Source organism: Coregonus clupeaformis, chromosome 1 (assembly GCF_020615455.1).
Source record: "Coregonus clupeaformis isolate EN_2021a chromosome 1, ASM2061545v1, whole genome shotgun sequence".
Lineage (NCBI taxonomy): Eukaryota > Metazoa > Chordata > Actinopteri > Salmoniformes > Salmonidae > Coregonus > Coregonus clupeaformis.
The window spans coordinates 73,238,564-73,257,792 of record NC_059192.1 but is presented as its reverse complement, the minus strand read 5'-3'; the positions used below and the strand labels follow the sequence as shown (position 1 = coordinate 73,257,792).

Genomic DNA, 19,229 nt, shown 5'->3' with positions numbered 1-19,229 from the left:
ACAGTATTTAAACATTAAAGTGACCAGTGTTCAATGACTATGTACATAGGGCAGCAGTCTCTAAGGTGCAGGGTAGAGTACCGGGAGGTGGCCGGCTAGTAACAGTGACTAAGTTCAGGGCAGGGTCCTGGGCGGAGGCCGGCTGGTGGTGTCTGTTTAACAGTCTGATGGCCTGAAGATAGAAGCTGTTTTTCAGTCTCTCTGTCCCAGCTTTGACGCACCTGTACGGTCTTAGCGTTTCCCAAACTCAGTCCTTGGGGTGCACGTTTTGGTTTTTGCCTTATCACTACACAGCTGATTCAAATGATCAAAGCTTGATGAATAGTTGATTATTTGAATCAGCTGTGTAGTGATAAGGCAAAAACCAAAACGTGCACCCCTTGGGGTCCCGAGGACTGAGTTTGAGAAACCCTGTTGTAGATGGCAGGGGGGTGAACAGGCCGTGGCTCGGGTGGCTGAGGTCCTTCATGATCTTCTTGTCCTTCCTGTGACACCGGGTGCTGTAGATGTCCTGGAGGGCAGGCAGTGTGCCCACGGTGATGCGTTTGGGCTGACCGCAACACCCTCTGGAGAGCCCTGCGGTTGCGGACGGTGATACAGCCTGACAGGATGCTCTCAATGGTGCATCTGTAGAAGTTCGTGAGGGTCTTAGGGGCCAAGCCAAACTTCTTCAGCCTCCTGAGCTATTTTCCTGGCACCACTCCACCTGGGCTCTCACCCCCTCCCTGTAGGCTGTCTTGTCGATGATTGAGTTGGAGACGTGTGTGGAACAACATTTTTAATTACTAACATCTATACCAAAACAATTCTAAGCTAAAAAATAAATCTCGACTTGAATTTGCTCAGTGTTCTTTCTTGTCATGTGCTTTCAAAAGTTCTGTCCGACTGAAAGCTTTCTCGCATTTTAAACATTTGTAGGGCTTCTCTCCAGTGTGAGTCATCATGTGTCTTTTCCGTTTCCTAGAGTCAGAAAAGTTTCTCCCACAGACAGAACACGGATACGGCTTCTCCCCCGTATGAGTTCGCATGTGTCGAGTAAGATAACAGTTTTGAGTAAAACCCTTCCCACAGACTTTACACTGAAATGGCCGCTCTCCAGTATGGTATCTCATGTGTACCTTCACTTCAGATTTCGATTTGAAACTTTTGCCGCACTCAGACACGTTGCATTTAAAAGGCCTCTCCTGAGTGTGAATCAGATCATGCCTTGTCAATGAGGACATGCTGAGAAACAGCTTACCGCAGTATGTGCAGGGATAACGCACCCCAGCATGATGTCTCGCCACATGGCCTTGTAACGTCCTTTGTAACGCATAAGATTTGTCACACTGAGAGCAGGAGAAGTGTTTATCTTCAGGTTTTCTGTGAACACATAGCATGTGCATTTTCAGTTTTGCATTGTTGATAAAGCCCTTTCCACACTCCCAGCAAAGGCATGGTTTCTCTCCTGTGTGTATTCTCTCGTGTTCGACAAGAACCGCTGATAAGTTGAACTTCCTTGGACAGTGGGAGCACTGGTATGGGAGGTCTCCGGTGTGAGTCCTCTCGTGTCTGAGGAGTGCTGCTAAATCAGTGTAGCTTTTCTCACAGTAGGTGCAGAGGAATGGCCCGCTGAATTTATGAACATCCAGATAGTGTTTCTTGAGTGGCTGGACACCGTTGAAGCTGTTTTCACACATGGTGCATTTCAAAGGCTTGTGCACCAGCTTATGCCTGTCCAGCTTTTCTGGGTCTGCAAACATCCTACTGCACTCAGTGCAGTGTAGAGGGCTGTGGGTGAGTGCATGTACCTGGGCATGGGCCTCTTCAGGCTTAGCTCGCAGCACCTTGCACACTATCTTTACAATGTGCTTTCTCATATCATAGATGTTCTTGAACATCTGCCCACAATGAGGACATTTGTGAGGGCGCAGATCTGAGTGGGATCTCATGTGAACTTGCATGCTGTAAGATTTTGGCAAAAGTTTTTTACAAATGCAGCACACTTTTGACTGTTTGCGTTTTTCAGTCTGGCTAGGTTCGTAAGATGGGTCTTGGGGTGTACTGGTAGAGGATGAGTCACTGTCCTCAGGTGTTGCCTCGAGAGGAGTTCCACTGGACGGCTCTGTGTCAACTCCCTCAGGTTTCTGGACTGTTTCGCTGGACATCTCAGAGTCCTTCTCACCACTAGCTGGAGATCTGCTACGTCTTTTCTTTAAGTCTTTTTCACATTTGACTCTCAGCTTCTCCGAGCTCTGCGGGTCCTTGTAACTCTTATTCAACATTTCAGGTCTTTCATCATTTCCTTCGAACTGCTTGTGTGTTTCACCTTTAGGTTTTGACACAACTACTTTACACACATTTTGCTGATGTCTCGTCTGATCAAAATGGCACTGGAAGCGCTTCCTACACTGGAGACACTGAAATGGGCGCACCCCTGTGTGGATTTTCTGGTGCCACTTCATTTCTGCACCTCGACTGAAAGTCTTCCCACAAATTGGGCATTTCTTTAATGTTTTTTCTTCTAACAATTCTGTTTCGGTTTGTTTCCGTTCTCGTGCTAGCAACGTTTTCATCTTACGCCCCCTGTTTTGTCTAACTGGTCTACAGGGCAACATCAGGTTAGTTGTGTCAATCCTTTGTAGCTTCACTGAAGGCTTGTGAAGCATGGAGGATATTATTTTAATTTGTTCTTCATGACTTCCCCTGGCTTTATGTGTCGTTAGTTTGGGCTTTCTGAAAGATCTCTTCCTTTTGACTCTTAAATCTTCATAAGGCTGTGCCACCCCATCTGCCCCGATAACCATCACTGTTTCGTACCTGGAGTCCACCTCTTCAACAATATCTTCCGTCTCATCTTTTACTGGTCCAATCCCCACAACATTCTCTTCTTCATTACCGGCATGAACCTCCATGTCCTCATGTTCCACAGGGTCAGCGAACTCTATAGATAGTTTGTTGTTTCTCTCACATTCCACGCTCTCCTCTCTTTCTACTACATCCATACTTGTCCCCGGTTCCATCTCTGTGTACTCTGTCAGTGTTGCAGAGTCCACCTCCAACTCTTTGGTGAATGTATCCATGAAGACATTCAAGGATGAAACCTGTGTTTCTGATTCTGTCTGTTCTGTTGCAATCACCACCCTTTCTACAGGAGGGAGACAGAGAGCTGAGAGAATGCAGTCCCCATCGGTGGAAGACAGAGTATCTAGAAAGGGAAGAGGATAAATGAAAGACAATGGTTGAATAGAGAATAAATGTCACTGTTCCCAACAGAAGATTGGCCAACATCATGCATGGGTCCTGTGAGAGATGCCTACCATGGTTGTCCAGCTGGCCGAGGTCTCTGTGGTATTGAAGCAGGGTTTTCAGCTGTTGAGGGTGAGACACAGACTCAACACATTCTTCCAGAACAGAGGGGACATCGCTGAGCAGGAACGCAGCCTGACACAGAAGGGAAATAGATAGGATTTAGGGGTGATTCAAAAGATACTATATGAAACTTTGTGAATAGTGATCCTTCACTGAAGTGATGAAGGTATTATTCTAATTTCAGTACCTGTTGAAAGTTTGATACTGGAAGTAGCTTCTCAAGTCTTGAAAGAAACTGACACATGAGTTTCTCTATTGCTGCATCATATTTGGGACCAAATTCCACAGGAAAAACATCCTGAGAAAGAATAAGAAATTAGTATAAAATAAATCACATCTGGTATAAGAAAAAGTGTTATCTGCAACTCACATGGAAACATACAGAATAAAAGGAGACCTTGGCAAAAGGTCAACATTGGTCAGCATTGTTTATAAATAAGATCAATGGTCACCAACCGGTCGATAGCAATCGACTGGTCGATCTCCAAGGCATTCCTAGTCGATCACCAAACAGGCCTCCTGTAGCTCAGTTGGTAGAGCATGGTGCTTGCAACGCCAGGGTTGTGGGTTCGATTCCCACGGGGGGCCAGTATGAAAAATGTATGCACTCACTAACTGTAAGTCGCTCTGGATAAGAGCGTCTGCTAAATTACTAAAATGTAAAATGTAAACATTTCTGTAAAAAACCCAACGATAAAGCCTATTTTTTACATTAGTTTTGCGTTGACAGCAGGTGCACTTGATTCAGCAGCCCTAGCCTCGGACAGGCAAAGTGTTCCCATTTTGAACCATTTCATGTGTCTGAAGGTAGAACTCCACCTACCTGGCAGGCCCAGACAGCAAATCAAATGCACCTATAGGCCTACCGCTAGCCAATCAGATAGCTCAAATCACTGTGTCTGCACAGTTTCCTCGCTCCATAGATTGTAAAAAGCCTTGAAAGCACAGCAAAGTTGATACTGTGAGATTTAAAAACTTTTAAAACCATGACTAGAGAAAGACTCAACGAATACAGCAAAGAGCTGCTGTTTTTATCAGTAAGTTCATGTTTCAGTTATTATTCAGCACTGTCAACACTTTGTTCAACACTTTTATAAGCCATAAAATGCACGTTCTCCCTACTTCCATTCACGCTACAACCAGCACTGCAGCTGTAATGAATGAGTATAGCAAAGTGTTCCGTTAAGCTTGCGTTGTTATTATTAGCGGCATGTGTCTTTTTTAATATCAAGGAATATTTGACTTTCTCTGGTCATAGGAGTATTTTTTATTTAACCTTTATTTAACCAGGTAAGCCAGTTGAGAACAAGTGCTCATTTACAACTGCGACCTGGCCAAGATAAAGCAAAGCAGTGCGATAAAAAAACAACAACACAGAGTTACATATGGGGTAAAACAAAACATAAAGTCAAAAATACAACAGAAAATATATATACAGTGTGTTCAAATGTAGCAAGTTATGGAGGTAAGGCAATAAATAGGCCATAGTGCAAAATAATTACAATTAGTATTAACACTGGAATGATAGATGTGCAAGAGATGATGTGCAAATAGAGAAACTGGGGTGCAAATGAGCAAAATAAATAACAATATGGGGATGAGGTAGTTGGGTGGGCTAATTTCAGATGGGCTGTGTACAGGTGCAGTGATCGGTAAGCTGCTCTGACAACTGATGCTTAAAGTTAGTGAGGGAGATAAGAGTCTCCAGCTTCGGAGATTTTTGCAATTCGTTCCAGTCATTGGCAGCAGACAACTGGAAGGAATGGCAGCCAAAGGAGGTGTTGGCTTTGGGGATGACCAGTGAGATATACCTGCTGGAGCGCATACTACGGGTGGGTGTTGCTATGGTGACCAATGAGCTAAGATAAGGCAGGGATTTGCCTAGCAGTGATTTATAGATGGCCTGGAGCCAGTGGGTTTGGCGACAAATATGTAGTGAGGACCAGCCAACAAGAGCGTACAGGTCACAGTGGTGGGTAATATATGGGTCTTTGGTTACAAAACGGATGGCACTGTGATAGACTACATCCAATTTGCTGAGTAGAGTGTTGGAGGCTATTTTGTAAATGACATCGCCGAAGTCTAGGATCGGTAGGATAGTCAGTTTTACGAGGGCATGTTTGGCAGCATGAGTGAAGGAGGCTTTGTTGCGAAATAGGAAGCCGATTCTAGATTTAACTTTGGATTGGAGTTGCTTAATGTGAGTCTGGAAGAAGAGTTTACAGTCTAACCAGACACCTAGGTATTTGTAGTTGTCCACATACTCTATGTCATGTTTTTTTTCTCAAATCTGAGCGGTAGATCTCGGCTTGCATTTTGACTCAGAAAGTGATCTTAACTCAGAAAAGGTTGGTGACCACTGAATAAGATGTACTGTGAGAATGCACTTCTGTACTATTATTATACACACAGCCACACTGACCTGAAAGAAGTGTTCCATCTCATCTGGGTCTTTCAGCAGGGTTTGAATCAAACCCAGAAAGTTGGATTCTGATAAATCTCCATCATCAGCCTGCAAGAAAGAAAACACTTTTGTTATAATGATAATAAGAGAGTTATGTCTAGGACTGACTGATTGACTGACGTAAACATTAGCTAAGCCTATGCCCTTTGGACCTCACCTGTGTCCCCCAGAGAGGTGTGAGGGTCTGTATCCTGTCCAGGTGTGGCTGAATGGTCTGGAGGTCTGTGATCGGCTTGGAGCAACACAACTCCAGGACCAGCTGAAAGCAGAGCAAACCAGTCAGGAGACTTATTTGACACAGTAAAGATGACTAAATCTGATCATATGCCATCGTTCCCCACATAATGAGCACTAGCTCCACCCCCCTCTCTCACCCGTGCTCGAAGACCCAGAATAAGTTGGGCCCTCTGACTGTTGTTCAGAAGCTCTGGAACCATCTCTGTGACCATGGTAACAAACTCTTCCAGCATCCCATAATCCATCACCTGTCTTTGCTGGACCGTTTGCCAGATGGCTGCTGAGACCAGCCGTAGTGGTGGGACCATGAGGCGCAGAGAGGGGAGAGGAAGAGGGGGACCTGAAACACAGATACTGACTTAGTTGTTCACAAATCAATTTATAAGCACCTCTTATTGCACATCACATCAAACTCTAGCTTGTTGAACTATTTTTAAAAACTAGTTTACTATTAATACTGTGTTACTATGTGTTTCATTTTCAATAATGGTGTGCGAGAGAGAGCGAGAGAGAAAATCAATGCGTGGATCTACAATAAAGGGGACAGGTAGTAAGGGTTGTTTCTGGACAGGCTTAGAGAAATAATAATAATAATAATATGCCATTTAGCAGACCCTTTTATTCAAAGCGACTTACAGTCATGCGTGCATACATTTTTGTGTATGGGTGGTCCCGGGGATCGAACCCACTACCCTGGCGTTACAAGCGCCGTGCTCTACCAGCTGAGCTACAGAGGACCACAGAGAAGCAGTGAAACGACTACAAAGGCAAAGCGATTAGCTTGTTAACTAGCAAGGGAACACTTCTAGGAAGTGTGTTTCTTCAACTGCCTTATTCAATAAAATAACGGGAAAGAAATCAGAAAGGAATAGAAATGCTGCACATCTGCAATAACTAACAAAAACAGACCCGTAAAACATATGTTAGACGTTCTGGAACGAGTCCTATTCCCGCACAAAACAATAGGAAGTTAGCCATACTTAGCTAGCTATGTCCTATCTAGCTCTAGAATCGTATGCATAACTTTAAATATGTTACCTTTCCCCACAGACATTTGTTTTTGCATGTCTCTCCACTGCAGTCACCTGGAACTGTGATAAGGTGATCGAAAATGCCAACAATTTTTGCCGATGTGTGCCACTGTGTGTGTACGTTGTCGAACAAGACTGTGGGGGACCTATTTAGATGTAACACATCAAATCAAAGTTTGTCGCGTACACATATGAGCAGGTGTAGCGAAATGCTTACTTCTAGCTCCAGCAGTGCAGTAAGTATACAATACTAATACACAAATAACCCACCCCCCAGAAAAATAAGAAACAATAAATGAACAAATATCAGAACGAGCAATATCAGAGCGAGAGCAAATACTTTTATAACTAAACTAAGATAGACCACAGCCTGTCGTTTCAAATGGGAACAAATGACTTCTTCTTCTTCTTCAGTGCGGTTTATCGGCGGTTGGCATCCAACGTTATGGTGCATTACCGCCACCTACTGTACTGGAGTGTGGGCCAAAGACAGGGAGAACTAAATCCTACCTGCCAGACCCGTTGCTGTTAAAAAAGACTGGGAACAAATTAGCCATTGTGGGCAGAACAAGTAAATCTGTGGGCAGAGCCAAGCACGAGCTAGCAAGATCCTATTGGCGCGTTGTAGCATTATTTGCATATTTCAGTTGGGGAAAGCCTACTCTGTGAAGAGTGGTTGTGCAATAACTCAATTTATCTTTGCACTCCTTCTAAACAACGCAAGTTTTTGAAACTTTGGCAAAGGGTAAAGTCTACAAAACTTAGTACACTCTGTTAGTAACATATTGTAGTTTTGGAAACAGAAAACTGTATTGAGATCAAATGTTTCATCGATGAGTAAATTATCAGAATGTCATACAAAATCCATCTTCTCTCACTGCTGGCCACTAGGCTTCAATTCAATTCAAGGGGCTTTATTGGCATGGCAAACATATGTTAACATTGCCAAAGGAAGTGAAATAGATAAACAAAAGTGAAATAACCAATAAAAAATTAACAGTAAACATTACACTCACAAAAGTTCCAAAAGAATAAAGACATTTCATATTATGTATATATACAGTGTTGTAACGATGTGCAAATAGTTCAAGTAAAAAAAGGGAAAATAAATAAACATAAATATGGGTTGTATTTACAATGGTGTTTGTTCTTCACTGGTTGCCCTTTCTTGTGGCAACAGGTCATAAATCTTGCTACTGTGCTGGCGCCAGGTAGCTTAGTGGTTAAGTGTGTTGTGCCGGTAACCAAAAGGTTGCTGGTTCTAATCCCCGAGCCGACTAGGTGAAAAATCTGTCGACGTGCCCTTGAGCAAGGCACTTAACCCTAATTGCTCCTGTAAGTCGCTCTGGATAAGAGTGTCTGCTAAAATGTCAATGTGATTGCACACTGTGGTATTTCACCCAATCAATACGGGAGTTTATCAAAATTGGATTTGTTTTCTAATTCTTTGCGGACCTGTGTAATCTGAGGGAAATATGTCTCTTATATTTGTACATTCTGTATACCCCCCTACCTTGTCACAACACAACTGATTGGCTCAAACGCATTAAGAAAGAAATACATTTCACAAATTAACTTTTAAGAAGGCACACCTTTACATTGACATGCATTCCAGGTGACTACCTCATGAAGCTGGTTGAGAGAATGCCAAGAGTGTGCAAAGCTTTCATCAAGGCAAAGGGTGGCTATTTGAAGAATCTCAAATATAAAATATATTTTGATTTGTTTAACACTTTTTTGGTTACTACATGATTCCATATGTGTTATTTCATAGTTTTGATGTCTTCACTATTATTCTACAGTGTAAAAAATAGTACAAATAAAGAAAAACCCTGGAATGAGTAGGTGTGTCCAAACTTTTGACTGGTACTGTACATATAATAAATACACAAATGAGCTAGCTACTATAAGCGATAAGGTTATTTAAAAAATCACACTCATTCAAGGCTTTTTATTTACACTTGAAACATCAAACTCATGCATGAGAACGGGGCCCAGGGTTCTCATATGGACCAATTTAAAAAATTAACATTATTGGGTGTGATTTTATGTGGTTAAAATAATGAAGTTGTATATGAATAGGTATATATTCAACAAACACATTGACTAAACTACCATGCGATGTGTTACATCACAGTGTTTATAGTTTGCCCCTAAAAGCATTGCAGGGATAACTGTTCCCCACTATGTTATAAATTCAGAACACAGGGACAACATTTTTCATTACTAACATATATATATATATATTGTCTCGGAAATCCGAGACCTTGGAGCACATTACAATGGAACATTGCAGGAGGCAACCCGTCTGTCTACAGACTATAACATCTATACACAAAAAAATGCTATCAAAGCCCAAAAAAAAGAATCCCTTGATTTGAATTTGCTCAGTGTTCTTTCTTGTCATGTGCTTTCAAAAGTTCTGTCCGACTGAAAGCTTTCTCACATTTTAAACATTTGTAGGGCTTCTCTCCGGTGTGAGTCATCATGTGTCTTTTCCGTACCCTTAAGTCAGAAAAGTTTCTCCCACAGACAGAACACGGATACGGCTTCTCCCCCGTATGAGTTCGCATGTGTCGAGTGATATAACAATTTTGCGTAAAACCCTTCCCACAGACTTTGCACTTATATGGCCGCTCTCCAGTATGATATCTCATGTGTACCCTCAGTTCCTTTGGAGATCTGAAACCCTTGCCGCACTCTGACTCGGTGCATTTAAAAGGCTTCTCCTGAGTGTGAATCAAGTCATGCCTTGTCAATGAGGACATGCTCAGAAACAACTTACCGCAGTATGTGCAGGGGAAACGCACCCCTGCATGACAGATCTTCACATGACTTACTAATGCCCTCTTCTCCCCGTATGATTTGTCACACTGGGAGCAGGAGTGTTTATCTTCGGGTTTGCTGTGAACATTTAGCATGTGGTTTCTCAGCGTTGTTTGGTTGATAAAGCCTTTTCCACATTCCCAGCAAAGGCATTTCTCTCCTGTGTGTATTCTTTCATGTTCGGCAAGAGTCGTTGATGATTTACATTTCTTTGGACAGTGGGAACACTGGTAAGGGAGAGTGTGAGTCCTCTCGTGTCTGACGAGATCTGATAACTCAGTGAAGCTCTTCTCACAGTAGGTGCAGAGGAATGGCCCGTTGAATTTATGGACATCCAGATAGTGTTTCTTGAGGGGCTTGACACCGTTAAAGCTGTTTTCACACATGGTGCATTTCAAAGGCTTGTGCACCAGCTTATGCCTGTCCAGCTTTTCTATGTCTGCGAACATCCTTCCGCAAATGCAGCACACTTTTGACTCTTTGTGTTTTGGGTTCTGGATAGGCTCCCCTGTGTGGATTTTCTGGTGCCGCCTCATGTCTGCACTTCGACTGAAAGTCTTCTCACAAATTGGGCACTTCTTGAATGTATATTTTTCAGAAAATTCAGTTTTGGTTTGTTTCTGTTCTTGTGCTAGAAATGTCTTCATCTTCAGCCCTCTGTTTCTTCTTACTGGTCTTAAGGGCAATAATATCAGGTTGGTAGTGTCAATCCTTTGTAGATCCACTGAGGGCTGGTAAAGCATGGAGGATATGATCACATTAGACTTGCTGTTGAATATGCTAAGCATTTGTTCTCCATGACTTCCACTGGCTTTGTGTGTCATTATTTTAGGCTTTTTGAAATAACTATTTTTCCCGACACTTAAATCTTCAAAAGGCTGCACCATCCCGTCTTCCCCGATAACCATCACCGTTTCGTACTTTGGTTCCACCTTGTCTGTCACTTGGTCAGCAAACTCTGCATCATCCTCATCACTAACAGAGGAAGTTTTGTTTTTCTCACATTCCCCTGACCTGCTTTCCACCCCTTCTCTTTCTTTTACATCCATACTTGTTCCTTCTTTCTCCACCTCTGTTGAAATCACCACCCGTTCCACAGGAGGAAGACAGAGAGCTGAGAGAATGCAGTCCCCATCGGTGGAAAATGGAGGGTCTGTGAAAGAAGGAATAAGGGAACCAAAACTCAACACAGTAATGCTCGATAGATGTAATTTGCCATTGGGGTGTAAGAAAACGAATCCATGATATAGCATGAAAATGATGGGTCCTGTGAGAGATGCCTACCATGGTTGTCCAGCGGGCTGAGGTCTCTGTGGTATTGAAGCAGGGTTTTCAGCTCTTGAGGGTGAGACACGGACTCAACACATTCCTCCAGAACAGAGGGAACATCGCTGAGCAGCAAGGCAGCCTGACACAATGAGGAATACAGAGTTAAAAGGAATATAGGTAGAATTCACACAATGCCTAAGTGTCAAGTCCATGGTTCCTCTATTTCAGTGGTCTCTTTTCTAGCATGAGAAAAATGTAGCTGGCTACTCTTTTTCCCCTAGCTTCTCCTCTCCTCTGCAACCCTTCCCCAGGTCCTTAGTCTACAAGAGAAAGTAGTGCACTATGTTTTCTGTCAATATACCTGATAAAATAAGGGTTAATAAACAACTTCCACCTGCGATTTCCCCCCCCAAATCAAGTTATATATTTTCCCAAATTATGTTCTCAGTGAAAATAATTCCAGGTTTTTGATTTTTACAGTTTTTCACTCTCAAAATTACAATCGTTCATAGAAAAACAACAACATTTGATGTTCTGAGTACATATCAATGCTTAAATCACATCAGAATACCATTTATTTTTAGGTCGGGAAGAAAACTAACAAATGTGGTTATTCAAGTGTAATTCCCCTTTAATTGCACATCTAGCAAGTGAGGAATGTGCCAAGGTTCTGTACTGCTGCTGCTCAGTTCATGGCAGTGTGCAAATAACAAATAATAGATACAAATGATATACTTCCTCATGATATACTTCTGCCAGGTAAGCCTACTTTGCAGTTAACATTTAATTGAGAAGGTTTTGGGGAAAGTATTTCTCTCAACCCACAAGACTGGCTATACATAGTAATAGACAAACGCACCACACAGACGGGCAATATTGCTGGAAATTAATATATTGTGTTCGGTTTGGCTTGGCTTTTTAAGCCAATAGTGGCTAACTAGGGGTGGGATCATGTTAATTTTGCGTTGATTAATAATAATAATATGCCATTTAGCAGACGCTTTTATCCAAAGCGACTTACAGTCATGCGTGCATACATTTTTTTGTGTATGGGTGGTCCCGGGGATCGAACCCACTACCTTGGTGTTACAAGCGCCGTGCTCTACCAGCTGAGCTAGATAGTAGCTAGGAGCTTGCGGTGTCTGATACTTGTGAGATTTGTTTGACAGTTTGCGGTGGAACACGTGAAAATTGCATGTGCTTTCAGAATTGTTTGGCGAGCTACTCATTAGGTGGGCTGCGATCGACCTGTTGAAGACCCCTCTATGACTCAAGTTTATTTATACTAGTACCTGTTGGAAGTTTGATACGGGAAGTAGCTTCTCAAGTCTCGAAAGAAATTGCCACATGAGTTTCTGGATGGCTGCGTCATAACTGGGACCAAATTCTACAGGAAAAACATCCTAAAACAGAGTAATGAAATATGAGCTATAAAAACCTCTCAGAAGATATTATTATTTAAATTGTTGAAATATACAGCAGTCGTGGAAATGACCCAAGGATATTCCATACCCACATACTCACTGACCTGGAAGAAATGTTCTCTCTCATCTGGATCTTTCAGAAGGGTTTGAACCAGCCCCAGGAAGTTGGATTCAGATAATCCTACCTCTGCATCAGTCGCCTGAAAAACAGAATATAAACATGTTGACTTATTCAGGACATCTAAATGACAGCTTGTCATTTAGGCTGCTAATGTTTTTGTCATATCATTGTCATTTCAGAAATACACTAAATGACCAAAATTATGTGGACACCTGCTCGTCGAACATCTCATTCCAAAATCATGGGCAATAATATGGAGTTGGTCCCCCCTTTGCTGCTATAACAGCCTCCACTCTGCTGGGAAAGCTTTCCACTATATGTTGGAACATTGCTGCAGGGACTTGCTTCCATTCAGCCACAAGAGCATTAGTGAGGTCGGGCACTGATGTTGGGCGATTAGGCCTGGCTCGCAGTCGGCGTTCCAATTCATCCCAAAGGTGTTCGATGGGGATGAGGTCAGGGCTCTGTGCAGGCCAGTCAAGTTCTTCCTCACTGATCTCGACAAACCATTTCTGTATGGACCTCGCTTTGTGCACGGGGGCATTGTCATGCTGAAACAGGAAAGGGCCTTCCCCAAATTGTTGCCACAAAGTTTGTCTAGAATGTCAATGTATGCTGTAGCGTTAAGATTTCCCTTCACTGGAACTAAGGGGCCTAGCCCGAACCATGAAAAACAGCCCCAGACCATTATTCCTCCTCCACCAAACTTTACATTCGGGCAGGTAGCTTTCTCCTGGCATCCCAGATTCGTCCGTTGGACTGCCAGATGGTGAAGTGTGATTCACACAGTGTTTCCACTGCTCCAGAGTCCAATGGTGGCAAGCTTTACACCACTCCAGTCGACGCTTGGCATTGCACATGGTGATTTTAGGCTTGTGTGTGGCTACTCAGCCATGGAAACCCATTTCATGAAGCTCCCGACGAACAGTTCTTGTGCTGACGTTGCTTCCAGAGGCAGTTTGAAACTCTGTAGTGAGTGTTGCAACTGAGGACCAATGATTTTTACGCGCTGCGCGCTTCAGCACTCGATGGTCCCATTCTGTGAGCTTGTGTGGCCTACCACTTCGCGACTAAGCCGTTGTTGCTAGATGTTTCCACTTCACAATAACAGCACTTACAGTTGACGGGGGCAGCTCTAGTGGGGCAGAAATTTGACTTACTGACTTGTTGGAAAGGTGGCATCCTATGACGGTGCCACGTTCAAAGTCTGAGCTCTTGAGTAAGGCCATTTTACTGCCAATGTTTGTCTATGGAGATTGCATGGCTGTGTGCTCGATTTTATACACCTGTCAGCAACAGGTGTGGCCGAAATAGCCGAATCCACTAATTTGAAGGGGTGTCCACATAATTTTGTATATATAGTGTATGTCTATGACTGATGTAAACATTTGCTGAGTCTCTGCCTTAAGGAGCTCACCTGTGTCCCCCAGAGAGGTGTGAGGGTCTGTATCCTGTCCAGGTGTGGCTGAATGGTCTGGAGGTCTGTGATCGGCTTAGAGCGACACAACTCCAGGACCAGCTGAAACCAGAGCAAACCATTTAGGATACTTATTTGGGACAATAAACATGACTAAATATGATCATATGCCATCGTTCCCCACATAATGATGAGCACTAGTTCCGTCTCTCCTTCTCACCCGTGCTCGAAGACCCAGAATAAGTTGGGCCCTCTGACTGTGGTTCAGAAGCTCTGGAACCATCTCTGTGACCATGGTAACAAACTCCTCCAACATCCCATAATCCATCACGTGTCTTTGCTGGACCGTTTGCCAGATGGCTGCTGAGACCAGCCGTAGTGGTGGGACCATGAGGCGCAGAGAGGGGAGGGGAAAAGGGGGACCTGTTCACAAATCAATTTATAAACACCTCTTATTGCACATCACATCAAACTCTAGCTTGTGGAACAATTTTTTCAATACTATGTGATTCATTGTCAAGAATGTTGTGTTGTGTGTGCGAGAGAGAGAGAGAGAGAGCGACATCATCCATCCAGAAACAACCCCTACCTCTTTCCCTTCTTAGAATCATTGAGTCTTCCTTTTGATTAACTACAATAAAGAGGACAGGTAGTAAGGGTTGTTTCTGGACAGGCCTAGAGATGCGGTGAAACTACTGTGCAAAGCAGCAAAGGAATGTTAGCTAGCTAGCAATCCAACACTTCAAGGAAGTTTATTTCTTAAACTGCTTAATGCATTCAATAAAAGAACGGCCATGAAATCAGAGGAATAGATATGCTGCACATCTGCACTAACAACAACAAAACTGACACGCAAAACATATTTTAGACGTTCTGGAACGAGTCCAGTTCCCGTACAAAACAGTGGGAAGTTAGCCATACTTAGCTAGCTAACATTAGCAAGTATGTCCTATCTAGCTCTAGTATCGTAGCTATGCATAGCTATAAATATGTTACCTTTCATCCCAGACATTTGTTTTTGCATATCTCTCCACTGCAGTCACAACAGACGCCTGGAAATGTAATAAGGTGTGCCACTGTGCGTGCGTTGTCGAACAAGACTGTGGGGGATCAATTAAAATGTAACACATGAGGTGCCTGTAAACGTATAGTTCCCATTGAGCTATAAACTCATTTATGTAGTTCCTCAGCGTAACCACTAAGCAAGAGGCAGCACAGACTTTTACATCAAACTAAGGTGTTTGGTGCAGTATTTCTCAAGTAAAAACATGCTTGACGTGTTGTCTTAAGTAAACAAAGTCGGAGCTGCTGGGCAGGTCGGTCTCACTGTCTACGCTATAGAGCTCGCCAGCTTGTAGTCCTAAAACCTGGAAATGTGTTACAAGTGTCGTGCTCTACCAGCTGAGCTACAGAGGACCACACGACTTACAGTTAGTGAGTGCATACATTATTATTATTATTATTTTTTCACACTGGCCCCCCGTGGGAATCGATCCCACAACCCAGGCATTGCAAGCGCCATGCTCTACCAACTGAGCTACATGGGGCCGTGATAGTTTTTCTTGAGGGGTTTGACACTGTTGAAGCTGTTTTCACACATGGTGCATTTCAAAGGCTTGTGCACCAGCTATGCCCGTCTAGCTTTTTGGGGTCTGCGAACACAGAGCGCAGAAGAGTGTGTTGTGGGTGAGTTCTTGTGCCCTCAGTGTTATTATGAACATGAAATTCTTCTCAAAATGAGGACGTGTGTGAGGGCGCAGATCTGAGCGGGATCTCATGTGAACTTTCTTGCTGCTAGATTTTGGCAAACGCTTTTTGCAAATGCGGCATACTTTTGACTGTTTGTGTGTTTTGGTCTGGCTAGGTTGCTAAATTGGATGTAAGATGTTAAATGTAAAATGTAAAGATGTGTCCTGAGGTGTACTGGTGGCCTCGATGAGTTCCACTGGATGGCTCGGTATCCTCTCCCTCAGGTTTCTAGACTGTTTCGCTGGACTGAGTCCATGTCATCACTAGCTGGAGATCTGCTATGCGATTGTTTGGAGTCTTTTTCACATATAAATCTGTGTTTCTCCGAACTTGTATATCTTATCACACATCAAACAATGACGGGGGGCGCTCTTCTGAGGTTATGTGGTTCGGGGGAATCTTATCGTGTGTGACAGCTCCTGCTCAACAGTGGTGTTGATGGAGGACGAACTCTGAGGTTCGCTGATGAAGATTGTGAGATTTCTGCTTTTCTGGTTTGCCCTGGACGACTCATGTATTTTCCCCCTGCATATGGTTGCTGCTGTGTACTGCCAGATAGCTCTGAGTATTTCTGTCCCGTAGCTGAAGGACTAATGCTCTCTCCAGAGAGAACCTCCCCTGGTTGCTCTTTCTCAATCAGACAAGCCTCTTTGTGAACAATCATATTGTTTAAGTACTTACTGTAAGTTATTGTACAATTACTATAATGGTATAGGTGATCCTGGGAATGGGTCTTCAAGTGCCTTGACATGTCTGAAGCACTTGTTCGAAATTTCAGGTCCTTCATCTTTGCCTTCGAGCTGCTTGGGTGTTTCACCTTTAGGTTTTGACACAACTACTTACACACATTTTGCTGATGTCTCGTCAGATCAAAATGGCACTGAAAGCACTTCCTACACAGGAGACACAGAAATGGATGCACCCCTGTGTAGATTTTCTGGTGCCACCTCATGTCTGCACCTCGACTGAAAGTCTTCCCACAAATTGGGATTTTAATGAATGTATAATCTTCAGAAAATTCTGTTTCTGTTTGTTTCTGTTCCACACTGAACAAAAGTTACAGTTCAAAAAGTTACAGTGTGGATGGGGATTGGACCAGTAAAAGATTAGACTAAATTGTGTTGTTGAAGAGGTGGACCCCAGGTGCGAAACAGTGATGGTTATTGGCGAAGATGGGATGGCACAGCCTTATGAAGATTTAAGAGTCAAAAGGAAGAGATCTTTCAGAAAGCCCAAAATAAAGACACATAAAGCCAGGGGAAGTCATGGAGAACAAATGCTTAGCATATTCAACAGCAAGTCTAATGTGATCATATCCTCTGTTGCTTTTTGGTAAGCTTCGTTCCCTTTATGAATTACCCACACTGCACTGCAGTCTCTTCATTCACAAGGCAATTGATAATATTGTCACCTATCAGACTATTGTCAATTTAATCTTGTCTTTAGGCTACATCTGTTATTGTAGACCAATGTTGGAAATTAGTTTTTATATAGTTTAGGTGTAGTTTTGATTGGACATTTGACTGAGTTACAGTTCATATAAGGAAATCAGTCAATTGAAATAAATTCATTAGGCCCTAATCTATGGATATCACATGACTGGGAATACAGATATGCATCTGTTGGTCACAGATACCTTAAAAAGGGCCTCCCGAGCGGCACAGCAGTCTAAGGCACTGCATCGTAGTGCTTGTGGCATCACTACAGACCTGGATTCGATCCCAGGCTATGTCACAGCCGGCTGTGATCGGGAGACCCATGAGGTGGCGCACAATTAGCCCAGCGTTGTCTGGGTTAGGGGAGAGTTTGGCATGCAGGGGTTTCCTTGTCCCATCGCGCTCTAGCGACTCCTTGTGGCGGGCCGTGTGCCTGCAAGCTGACTTCATCGCCAGCTGTACGGTGTTTCCTCCGACACATTGGTGCGGCTTGCTTCCGGGGTAAGCGAGCAGTGTGTCTAGAAGCAGTGCTTGGCAGGGTCGTGTTTCAGAGGATGCATAGCTCTCGCCTTCGCCACTCCCGAGTCCGTATGGGAGTAGCAGCGATGGGACAAGACTGTAACTACCAATTGGATATCACGAAATTGGGGAGAAAAAGGGGTAAAAAATGTATAACAGATACCTTAAAGAAAAGGTAGGGGCGTGGATCAGAAAACCAGTCTGTATCTGGTGTGACCACCATTTGCCTCATGCAGCGTGACACACCACCTTCGTATAGAGTTGATCAGGCTGTTGATTGTGGCCTGTGGAATGTTGTCCCACTCCTCTTCAATGGCTGTGTGAAGTTGCTGGATATTGGCGGGAACTGGAACATGCTGTCGTACACGTCGATCCAAAGCATCCCAAACATGCTTAATCCAACCACCTGACAGGTGTGGCATATCAAGAAGCTGATTAAACAGCAGGAAAATTACACGGTGCACCTTGTGTTGGGGACAATAAAAGGCCACTCTAAAATGTGCAGTTTTGTCACACAACACAATGCCACAGATGTCTCAAGTTTTGATGGAGCGTGCAATTGGCAGTCATGTGAAATCCATAGATTAGGGTCTAATGAATTTATTTCAATTGACTGATTTCCTTATGAACTTTAACTCAGTAAAATCTTTTAAATTGTTGCATGGCATCCCTAGCCGCATCCTCAGAGCATACGCAGACCAGATGGCTAGAGTGTTTACGGACATAATCAATCTCTCCCTATCCCAGTGTGCTGTCCCCACTTGCTTCAAGATGTCCACCATTGGTCCTGTTCCCAAGAAAGCAAAGGTAACTGAACTAAATGACTATCACCCCGTAGCACTCACTTCTGTCATCATGAAGTGCTTTGAGAGGCTAGTTAAGGATCATATTGCCTCTGTACCTTACCTGACACCCTAGACCCACTTCAATTTGCTTACCGCCCCAATAGATCCACAGACAATGCAATCGCCATCGCACTGCACACTGCCCTATCACGTCTGGACAAGAAGAATACCTATGTAAGAATGCTGTTCATTGACTATTGCTCAGCATTCAACACCCTAGTACCATCCAAGCTCATCATTAAGCTTGGGGCCCTGGGTTTGAACCCCGCCCTGTGCAACTGGGTCCTGGACTTCCTGACGGGCCGCCTCCAGGTGGTGAAGGTAGGAAACAACACCTCCACTTCGCTGATCCTCAACAGGGGCCCCACAAGGGTGCGTTCTCAGCCCCCTCCTGTACTCCCTGTTCAGCCATGACTGCGTGGCCACGCACACCCCCAACTCAACCATCAAGTTTACAGATGACACAACAATAGTAGGCCTGATTACCAACAATGACGAGACAGCCTACAGGGAGGAGGTGAGGGCCCTAGGAGTGTGGTG

General features: G+C 43.7%; 2 protein-coding genes across 2 annotated transcripts; both read right to left on the bottom strand.

Annotated features, from left to right (window-relative positions):
• Positions 1-689: 689 nt before the first annotated feature.
• Positions 690-7,466, bottom strand: LOC121576506 (zinc finger protein 23-like). The gene is made up of 7 exons (XM_041889698.1): positions 7,091-7,466; positions 6,190-6,392; positions 5,973-6,074; positions 5,774-5,863; positions 3,539-3,649; positions 3,300-3,423; positions 690-3,187 (listed from the first exon to the last, which is right to left on the bottom strand). Exons 1-7 carry the CDS (start codon positions 7,116-7,118, stop codon positions 843-845), a joined length of 3,003 nt encoding a protein of 1,000 aa, XP_041745632.1. The 5' UTR covers positions 7,119-7,466; the 3' UTR covers positions 690-842.
• A 1,437-nt stretch (positions 7,467-8,903) lies between these two features.
• LOC121576512 (zinc finger protein 3 homolog) lies at positions 8,904-15,240 on the bottom strand. The gene is made up of 7 exons (XM_041889713.1): positions 15,137-15,240; positions 14,361-14,563; positions 14,141-14,242; positions 12,707-12,802; positions 12,471-12,581; positions 11,194-11,317; positions 8,904-11,062 (listed from the first exon to the last, which is right to left on the bottom strand). The coding sequence occupies exons 1-7, from the start codon at positions 15,162-15,164 to the stop codon at positions 9,471-9,473; spliced, it is 2,256 nt and encodes a 751-aa protein (XP_041745647.1). The 5' UTR covers positions 15,165-15,240; the 3' UTR covers positions 8,904-9,470.
• Between the last annotated feature and the right edge of the window lie 3,989 nt (positions 15,241-19,229).